This window comes from Anneissia japonica, unplaced genomic scaffold (genome assembly GCF_011630105.1).
Source record: "Anneissia japonica isolate Jap-2015-1 unplaced genomic scaffold, ASM1163010v1 scaffold287584_len476085_cov161, whole genome shotgun sequence".
NCBI lineage: Eukaryota > Metazoa > Echinodermata > Crinoidea > Comatulida > Comatulidae > Anneissia > Anneissia japonica.
Window position 1 is genome coordinate 445,220 of NW_022693058.1, and position 11,330 is coordinate 456,549.

At 33.1% G+C, this 11,330-nt stretch overlaps 1 protein-coding gene across 1 annotated transcript in view; it reads right to left on the minus strand.

The window, feature by feature from the left end:
* LOC117100606 (toll-like receptor 13) overlaps window positions 1–3,300 on the minus strand; it is a 5,728-nt gene extending 2,428 nt beyond the window's left edge. Inside the window, exon 1 of the mRNA XM_033240390.1 lies at window positions 1,817–3,300. Within this exon, the coding sequence (XP_033096281.1) occupies window positions 1,817–3,300 (1,484 nt within the window). The remainder of the gene's footprint in view (window positions 1–1,816) is intronic.
* Between the last annotated feature and the right edge of the window lie 8,030 nt (window positions 3,301–11,330).

Genomic DNA, 11,330 nt, shown 5'->3' on the forward strand with positions numbered 1-11,330 from the left:
CGTTTTTTTTTTCTCAGGGGTAGCTAGAAGAGGGACGTGTGCGCCCCTTGCACATCCTAGATATGCCAATACCTAGCATACTCTGAAAATTACCCTACGGTTCGCCACTGGTCCTTAGATAAGACACTTCATCTAATGTTTGCCTCTCTTCTTTGAAGACTATATATTGGTACCTGGTAGGAATATTCGGAATGAGTAGTGCTGAATTACACATATAGACCTAACTAGGAATACTCCATAGGGAGTGGATGAGACTGGATGTTTATTTATTTCATTGTTTAATGACCTATTTAATGAGGTTAAACCGTCCATTCATTCATGATCATTTGAGCTTCTCAACAGGTAACAATACAAATTATAGAAAACTTCTTAACTACAAATCTGAATCAGAATGTAATAAAATACAACATAAAATACGTCAAACATTAGTAAAATTAATATATCATAAAATATAATATGTAAACTATTTTGCAAAAGACAATAAAAATATTAGATGATGTTGATGTTGTGAATGAATGATTCTGTATTGAGCAGTTTTCAGAAATGGATATGTGCGCTATATAAATCATATAAAATAACTAGAGAACACTTTAAGAGTGTATACCTCCGCCCACGTCATCATGATGATGAAGATTATGACGATGACGATAATTACGAATTAATACCCAAATATGTATAAGCCGCCAATTTCAAATTGAATGATCAAAGGCGCAAGCGTTATTACATCTGGTCACTGGATAACATACAATGGCAAACCAGCACAAACTACAACAATCGCTGCTCCTTGGGAAGTATCCCTAGTCGTTTGCTATTTCTTCAGCTCACAACACTAGTACATTCAATACCACAACGTCCTACCAGGTATACTCATGGGTACAGAGAGACAAACGTTGATAAAGTGTCCCAAGGACACAAGAGACCCACAGTGAGAGTTTCGAACCCTGACCTCAAGGTTAAGAGTCCAAGCCACAATCGATGCTCCAACCACTTCCGCATTCTCCTCTATATAAATTGTCCACACATATTGTCCCCCACCCCCCGCCAAAAAATGTATTTAGTGCAGTGCTGATGCCTAAAATGGTTTGACTGGTAATACACTGCTAGACAGAATGCATAAAATCAACAACACATAAAATGAATAACGAATTTAACAAACTGTAAGAGATTTTAATTTAAAACTATAATCCTAGAGAATTAATTGTTCGACTTATTAGACAATTTGTAAATAAGAAAAACAATGAAAAAAAGACTACACAACCTTTGACCGACAATAATTATTTTAAAATTCTTTTTATCAGGCATTCTTCTAATGTTACTATCGACAAAGTAAAACATCTAACTAATAAGTATTGCAATGGAATCAAAATGAATCTATTTTTGAAACGGAGAAAGCACAATATTTTAACAACAAAGATAAAATACTAAGTGTCCTAAAATATAATGTGATAGAGAAATTCAGTTGTGGGGGATGTAATGCCTGCTACATTGGTGAAACTTCTCGCCATTTATCTATTAGAATAAATGAACACATGGCAATTGACAAAAAATCACACATACAAACATCTAAAGTAGAGCCAACCATGCAAATCCAATAGCAACGTAAATAATTTAAATATAATAGATCAGGCCAACACCAGTTATCAACTCGAAATTAAACATTACATTACAACATAACACTCAGTATATAATTAGCACACGCTATCACACCTTAACACATTTTGTATTACAAATAATGCATGTACATCAGCCAGAATACTTGATACAACATGATACGGATATTTGTCACAACATTAACTGATTATCAACAAAAACTTACCTGAAATCCCAATGGAAAATGTACCAAGTAATTGCACCAACTATGATGAAGAGGAGAACTATGCAGGATGGAATGACAACTGTGATAATAGTAGACAAGCAATGTAATGAATCTGCATCAAACTCCAGAAGATGTATGGTGATGTTAGCGTTTCCTCTGCATTTTAGTGCATCCAAATTCGGTATGGTAACATTTGTATTATTTACCCAGTGTCGAAACCAAACCAAATCACAATTACATAAAAAAGGATTTGATTGGACGTCTAGCTTCTTCAGATTCTTCAATTTCTGCAAGCCTACACTGTCATTAATTGCAGTCAACATGTTGTCAGCCATGATTATGTTTTCTAATAACCCAGATCCATGAAAAGCCTTTCCTGGAAGTCTTGTGATTAGGTTTCCTTGTAGATTGAGGGAATATAAGTTTTCAAGTCCATGGAACAATTTTGAAGGTAAATATGTGATCTTATTGGCAGATAAGTCAATGAATCTGAGACTTACGCATTTCACAAAACTCTGTTCTTGGATTATGATGATGGATGAATTTGAAAGTGAAAGATACTTCAGCTTTACCAAGCTCGTAAACCACAGTTTTCTAACCTCACTAAGTAGGTTGTTGTTAAGGAGTAATACTTCCAGTGCTTTCAAACCTTTAAATTCATTTCTGTTTTTAAAATAAAAACTATCAAAATTGTTATCGGCTAAATTCAGGTATTTTAAATTTGGTGAGAAATGTTTTAAAGATATTGTCCAAAGACTGGATAAGTAATTTTTAGATACGTCAATGCTCTCAATAGTAGTTGGTAATTGCTTGCCAAAATACAAATTGTCAAATCCATTTTTTTTTAAATTGATTATTTTAAGTTTATGAAATTTATACCAAGAAGTATGCGTCTGGAGTTCTGCGCCAAGATTATTATCAAAAAAATCAATATGCCGTAAATTTTCACAGCCATTCAAATCATCTCCATTTACAATGCTTATCTCACAATTCTGAAAACTAAGAAACTCTACAGATGGCAGGAACTGGCACCATCTACCTTTGAGTGTTTTAAATTGATTTCCATCCAATTTTAATTGCTGAAGGTTATCTAAACCTTTGAAAGCATCTCTGTCAATACTGTCAGATATCAGACGATTGTATGAGAGATCAAGAATTTTCAGATTTGGTGTTGTTGTAAAAGAATTACTAGGTAATTCAATGATACTGTTGCTCTGCAGAAAATAAACCTCAGTATCAGTTGGTAACTGATAAGAATCTGGAATCTCTGTCAAGTTGCGTCGTGAACAGTCCACCTGATGACGGTATCTAATATCTGTTCCGATGTAGGATACTAGGCAGTATGAGCATGAACATTCCAGCGGGCATCGAAGAATCACTGGCGATAATGTTGTGTTTACCAAAAATGGATTATGCTGGTTGCAGAATGGATGTACATATTTATTCATAAACAACAGAACAATGATTAATATTACTAGCTCCATACTAAAAATCAGTTTCAATGTTGTTAATGTATCTCTGTCTATTTCCAATTGGTGTTTAACTTTTCTTCAAAGTTGCAAACCTAACACATGTTGATACAAAACTCTTTAAGTGTTTCCTTGTTCAATGAAAACATAATGAATATGAAAGCTCTGCTTATATGAAACAAATGCTTTTTATATATGTTACTTCCTCAAATAGCAATTGGATATTATTTTGTCATGTCATTAATTTATAGAAACAGAAATTAACTAGAATGATGTTAATCGCTTCTTTTAGTGGAAATTACTTTATTTGTTTTATATACATACGATTATTATCTTAAATTATATTGTAATTCTTAATGAAATTAAACTAACTTGAAGTAAAGGTGGCGGTAGTGGTCATAATGGTAATAATAATAATAATAATAATAATAATAATAATAATTAATATTATTATTATTATTATTATTATTATTATTATAATATCATGTATTATTGTAATTTATCATCGCCAAACAGCGCAATGGAAGACTTACCAGATAGTTATTTGGTTGACTTTTTTAGGACTCATGGCTCTGCCAGTTTGTTTGCTGTCTCCATCCAAGTACATTCGAATTTAACAATACAGCATCATCTTTAACTTCCATATAAAAAGTTAGATTCTCGAGCATGTCAAGAATTGTTTCAAGAAAATTTGATATTTTTTCTAAAATTATTAAAGAAAATATATATTTCTATTAGTCGCCCCGTGTGTATGAGTAAAGGGAATTTTTCGGATTGGGAAGCTATGAGAAAAATAGTTTTGTGTAGGCGGGCTATCAGATGTTGGTTGATAGGACTTGAAGGTTCTTTGTTGGGAGGTACGCAGTAGAGGTATCTGTGGTTTAATTGATGGGCTAAAATGACCTCTCACTGAGTGGCCAAGCTTTGTATTTTCGTTTGTAAGAATTATTAGCTGGGTAAACTGTTTACAAAAGTGTTTCATTCTCTTCTATGCTCCATCCTAGCGATAACTGTATTTGATTTTGCTCCCGACTTGTTTGTTTTTTTCTACGACTGTCGACTTGGCTTCATTCACTTGGGCATTCACTGCATTACATACCGTACCGTTCCTTAATCGTCATTACGTAGATCACGCTCATTTGGTGGTACGATTAATATTGGACTAACATACACGTAAAAGTATTAATTTTCTATTCATACACACAACATGCCAGTTTGGCCAATTTCACGCTCCAATTTTTAAGCGATTTCAGCCTAAGTGTTCTTATGGGGTAGACTCATGCTGCACGAATATCCATCAATGTTATATACTTGGCCGGAGCTGACTCCCGACGCGATCATTATACAACTGAGAGAAAATGACTTACACCCGTGATAGCGGATCGTCTGTATCCACACTAATAAATTACCTTTTGTTGGGGAAAGTGATCGTCTGTATCCACACTAATAAATTACCTTTTGTTGGGGAAAGTATGTAAAATTGTAGTGTTATGCCAACTCCTCCACCGCACACCAAACACGGTTGGACACCATTTAATAACAGAATAGTTGAACTTAACTTCCAGTTGGAAGAACATTTATCTGAGAAAAACAATGTGCACTTTTGGAAGCATAGAGGGTTCTGGAGCGATTTCTTGCATCTCAACAACGATGTTGTGCATCTAACCTAACACAGTAATTTAAATCCAAGTCACCCGTCAGGAATGTATAAATGGGGGCAACCCATCCCACGAGGATGGTTTTTGGCGTGGACATCCAGACTCAAGTGTTAATTTTACCACTATGGAGACAATAATGATTATTACTTTCAATATTGTATAATTAATTTGAATCATATTTATTGCATGCCGTACATTTTACAGGCTACCCATTGTACAATTTTGTGCTATATTTGTTGGCCTATGCCGATTTAAAATAGGAGTTTTTATGTTAATAATTTAATGCAACTTTCCAGGTTACGGTTAGATACGGAAAGCCGTAACTATAATTAACTGTAGTTAGTGATACAACTATTATTTTGATGTTATTAGTTTAGTCTGTATTATTATAGACCTACTATAAACTGATTGTCATAATTTCTGTCATTTAGTAAATGACATAGTCCATCCGATGGTGCTTTCTCAGTGTCGATTATTTTTGTATGTGTCTTTCCAGAACGACCAGGACACAAAAAACAATACGAGCCTTTAAATGTTTGCAGTCTTCATTCAATAGTACATTCGAATTTAAAAAATACAGCATCATCTTTAATTTTTATATAAAAAGTTTGGTTCTTATGTCAAGAATTGTTTCAAGAAAATTTTGTATTTTTTCTATAAAAATTATTATAGAAAATCTATATTCCGATTAGTCCCGTGTGCGTGACGGGGTCCACTCGCTAATCACAAGGTTCGCTATTTATAAGGTCCACTGTTCATAAGGTCCGCAGTTATAAAGACAATTGTTTATTGGTTTACTATTCATACTTTTAAAAAAAGTCCACTATTCATAAAGGGTCTTTAATTATAATAGAATAACAGGTTCGCTAGTCATAAAAAACGGTTCATTACTAGCTCATAATCAAGAAAAGTTCGTTCGTTATTTATAATAGAAAAATAGGACCGTTAGTCATACTGTTCGCTATTCATAATTTATAAAAAGAGGTTCGCTCTTCATAATAAAAAAAGAGGTTCGCTATTCATAATTAAAAAAAAAGAAGTTCGCTATTTATAATAAGAAAAAAAACAGGTTCGATATTCATAATAAAAAAAAACAGATTTGCTATTCATAATTTAAAAAAAACAGGTTCGTTATTTATAAAAAAAAAAGGTTCGCTATTCATAATTTTAAAAAAAAGGTTCGCTTGTAATAATAAATAAAAGATGTTGATATAGTCATAGAAAAAAGGTTCGCTAGTCATAATAAAAAGATGTCCGCTATTCATTAAAATAAAACGAGCCCCAACGCTAGTACAAATTTAATTGTAATACTTTTTAAAACTCATTAAATAATAGGAAGTCAACAAACGGAATTTTCTTAAATATTCGAAGCTTTTAAAATGTAAATATAACTAGAGATACTATGTTCAATAGAACATGAACCCAGTCATTTTTTTTAAAGATAACCACTGTGACCTTTATCCTCAACCTGTGAACACACCATGTTTGGTAGGAGTCTGTCTAATGCAATTGGTTCAATCGTTAGTCACTAGCAATATTTGATAATTTTCACTATCGTGACCCTTGTAACCTATAGATGAAGAGTACTTTTTCATGTCTAGAAGGTCATAAGGATCATTCCAGGTAAATTCGAGCTCAATTGGGCTATTTTGAAAATTTGACCCCGATGACCCTATATAACCACTGATGCCAGACAGGAGTATAGGAGGTGTCACTGGTTCTTAATGATCAAATTTGATTGAATTCGGTTCAATCGTTTGCCATTAGTAACATTTTGAACCTTTGACCTATGAACTTTGACATACGGGGTGAAGAGAATTTTTTCGTGTTTAGGAGGTCCTAAAGATCATTCCTGGTAAATTTAAGCTCGATTGGGCTATTTTGAAAATTTAACCCCGACGACCCCTATGTGACCCCTGATCCCAGACTGGGATGTAGGAGGTGTCACCGGTTCTTAATGACGAAATTTGATTGAAAAGGTCCAATGGTTTGCCATTCGTAGAATTTTGAAATGTTACTAGAGAGAACAAAAGAATAACCCTTTAATGACCTTTGACCGTAAATCGCTGAACACCATAAAGACCCTACCTTATGCCAATACATATGTGCCCAGGACAACTGTGCTATGTTATTTGTAACAGAAGTTTTTTACCCTAATGACCTCTATGTGACCTTTGACCCCAAGTATAATAATGAAGGTGGGGTTTAATAGCGAAAATTGAGAGGCGTTGTGAGGGTGAAAGTGACGAAATGCAGGATTATGACTAGCTTTCACTCTTATTCTAATAAGTAAGCAGTAAACCATTTTTGTTTTCAAACTATAATTAGCTTATTTTTACTATGGTAAACCTTTTTTTTATTGATATATTAACTAGAGAACCTTTTTCTATATTATGAATTACGAACCCCTTTTATTATAAATAGCGAACCATTTTTTATTATTATGAATAGCGAACCTCTTTTTTTTTTTATTATGAATAGCGAACCTCTTTTTTATATCATGAATAGCGAGCCTCTTTTTAAAAATTATGAATAGCGAAACTTATGAATAACGGTCCTTTATTTATATTATGAGTAGCGAACCCTTTTTCTTGATTATGACTAGGGAACCTTATGCCTTGTGGTCCTTTTAATAAAATTATGAATAGTGACCCTTTTCTTGATTATGACTAGCGAACCTTATGAAGAGCGGTCCTTATTTTTTTTTTTAATGAATAACGAATCCCTTCTTCATTATGAATAACGACACTCTGGTATAGGTTAAGCTAATGTTATGAATAACGAACCTTATGAATAATGAACCTTATGAATAGCGAACCATCTGACTAGCGAGCTTGACCCTGTGTGACTTCCAATCTGTACACACGTATAGCGAAAGGTCATTTTGAAATGCATAGTGTGATATTTGATTATAGAAACAGAAATTTACTAGAAGATTATTCACTTTCTTTTAATTATTAAAAGGACCACATGTGATTGTGAATTATTAACAAAAGTAATTACGAAGAATAATGTCTTACTGTAAATTGTAAGGCCACCAATTTGTGATATTATACTACGATTAATTAAATTAAGAAAACACAATGTCGCCTGGAACGTCACAATACAAGCTTATAATTCAAAGTGAAGTTCTAAATTTTGGAAATTTTATCTGAAATCTGTAAACCACAAGGTTGCTTCCCTCATTAAGATGTATCCAAGCACCATGAGTATTTGTCATAGTAGAACGTAAACAATTTTTAATTAGTCTCACTGAACAGGGGCTGATCCAGAATTTTTCCAACGGGGGAGGGGCTTGTATTCTTATTTTTTCTCTCTTTTCAATACATACTTTTTTTTATTGATATATTAACTAGGGAACCTTTTTCTATATAATGAATTACGAACCCCTTTTATTATAAATAGCGAACTTCTTTTTATTATTATGAATAGCGAACCTCTTTTTTTAAAATTATCAATAGCGAACCTCTTTTTTTAATTATGAATAGTGAACTTCTATTTTTATTATGAATAGCGAACCTCTTTTTAATATCATGAATAGCTAACCTCTTTTTTAAAATTATGAATAGCGAACCTTATGAATAACGGTCCTTTATTTATATTATGAGTAGCGAACCCTTTTTCTTGATTATGACTAGCGAACCTTATGCCTTGTGGTCCTTTTAATAAAATTATGAATAGTGACCCCTTTTCTTGATTATGACTAGCGAACTTATTTTTTTTTTTTAATGAATAACGAATCCCTTCTTCATTATGAATAACGACACTCTGGTATAGGTTAAGCTAATGTTATGAATATCGAACCTTATGAATAATGAAACTTATGAATAGCGAACCTTCTGACTAGCGAGCTTGACCCTGTGTGACTTCCAATCTTTTTATCCTGTACACACGTATAGCGAAAGGTCATTTTGAAATGCATAGTGTGATATTTGATTAAAGAAACAGAAATTTACTAGAAGATTATTCACTTTCTTTTAATAGCAGTTTCTAAAACAAAGTCTTATATTCCATTAGAGAAAACCAGACAAATATCGCAACGAATCATCAAAAGGATAGCGCCAACAACATACTCACCTAACCAAGAAACAACTGAGAATCCATGTTTAAGAATGTATTTATGAAGAAATTAATGAATCAAAGGCAGTGATTTCGCCAGGAGGTGGGGGGGGGGGGCTAGGCGAACGAAGCTGGGATTAGGGGTCCGCCTAGGGACCACCGGTGGGGGTCCAGGGGTGACACCCCCTGGAAGCTACGGATATTTGACGGATTTTGGTTAATTTTTATTAGTCATTTGATAGGCATCAAACTACCATAACATGACTTCATGTATGTTATTTTAATGTCGAAATTAACATCCAAAACCGAAAATTTCTGAAAAAAACAACGAGAAACAAAGAGTAAGCAATGTAACAAACTAACTTATTTTCAAATCAGTTTTCCATTTTATATTTAAAAAAAAAACACCGTATTACAAACTATCCTCTCATCATGGGGAAATCGACGTTTTTCATAATCCATGTGATTGTGAATTATTAACAAAAGTATTACGAATAAGAATAATGTCTTACTGTAAATTGTAAGGCCACCAATTTGTGATATTATACTACGATTAATTAAATTAAGAAAACACAATGTCACCTGGAACGTCACAATACAAGCTTATAATTCAAAGTGAAGTTCTAATTTTTGGAAATTTTATCTGAAATTTGTAAACTACAAGGTTGCTTCCCTCATTAAGATGTATCCAAGCACCATGAGAATATCCATCGAGTATTTGTCATATTAGAACGTAAACAATTTTTAATTAGTCTCACTGAACAGGGGCTGATCCAGAATTTTTCCAACGGGGAGAGGGGCTTGAATTCTTATTTTTTTCTCTCTTTTCAATACATACTTTTTTTTTTATTGATATATTAACTAGGGAACCTTTTTCTATATTATGAATTACGAACCCCTTTTATTATAAATAGCGAACTTCTTTTTATTATTATGAATAGCGAACTTCTTTTTTTAAAATTATCAATAGCGAACCTCTTTTTTATTATGAATAGCGAACTTCTATTTTTATTATGAATAGCAAACCTCTTTTTTATATCATGAATAGCGACCCTCTTTTTTAAAATTATGAATAGCGAACCTTATGAATAACGGTCCTTTATTTATATTATGAGTAGATGAACCCTTTTTCTTGATTATGACTAGCGAACCTTATGCCTTGTGGTCCTTTTAATAAATTTATGAATAGTGACCCCTTTTCTTGATTATGACTAGCGAACCTTATGAAGAGCGGTCCTTATTTTTTTTTTAATGAATAACGAATCCTTTCTTCATTATGAATAACGACACTCTGGTATAGGTTAAGCTAATGTTATGAATAACGAACCTTATGAATAATGAACCTTATGAATAGCGAACCTTCTGACTAGCGAGCTTGACCCTGTGTGACTTCCAATCTTTTTATCCTGTACACACGTATAGCGAAATGTCATTTTGAAATGCATAGTGTGATATTTGATTATAGAAACAGAAATTTACTAGAAGATTATTCACTTTCTTTTAATAGCAGTTTCTAAAACAAAGTCTTATATTCCATTAGAGAAAACCAGACAAATATCGCAACGAATCATCAAAAGGATAGCGCCAACAACATACTCACCTAACCAAGAAACAACTGAGAATCCATGTTTAAGAATGTATTTATGAAGAAATTAATGAATCAAAGGCAGTGATTTCGCCAGGAGGTGGGGAGGGGGGGCTAGGCGAACGAAGCTGGGACCAGGGGTCCGCCTAGGGACCACCGGTGGGGTTCCAGGACAGGACACCCCCTGGAAGCTACGGATATTTGACGGATTTTGGTTAATTTTTATTAGTCATTTGATAGGCATCAAGCTATCATAACATGACTTCATGTATGTTTATTAATGTCGAAATTAACATCCAAAACCGAAAATTTCTGAATAAAACAACGAGAAATAAAGAGTAAGCAATGTAACAAACTAACTTATTTTCAAATCAGTTTTCCATTTTATATTTAAAAAAAAAACACCGTATTACATACTATCCTCTCATCATGGGGAAATCGACGTTTTTCATAATCCATGTGATTGTGAATTATTACCAAAAGTATTACGAATAAGAATAATGTCTTTTTTTTTAGTCTCACTGAACAGGGGCTGATCCAGAATTTTTCCAACGGGGGGAGGGGCTTGTATTCTTATTTTTTTCTCTCTTTTCAATACATACTAAAAAATAGTGTCCAAATGTAGTTTTGACACTATTCTGCTGACTTACCGGTACGTTCCAATAGATGTATGAACGTAATTAATTCTCTGTGAAAAATATCTGTTGTTTCATGGGCTTAATTAAATGTGAAAAGAAATATAT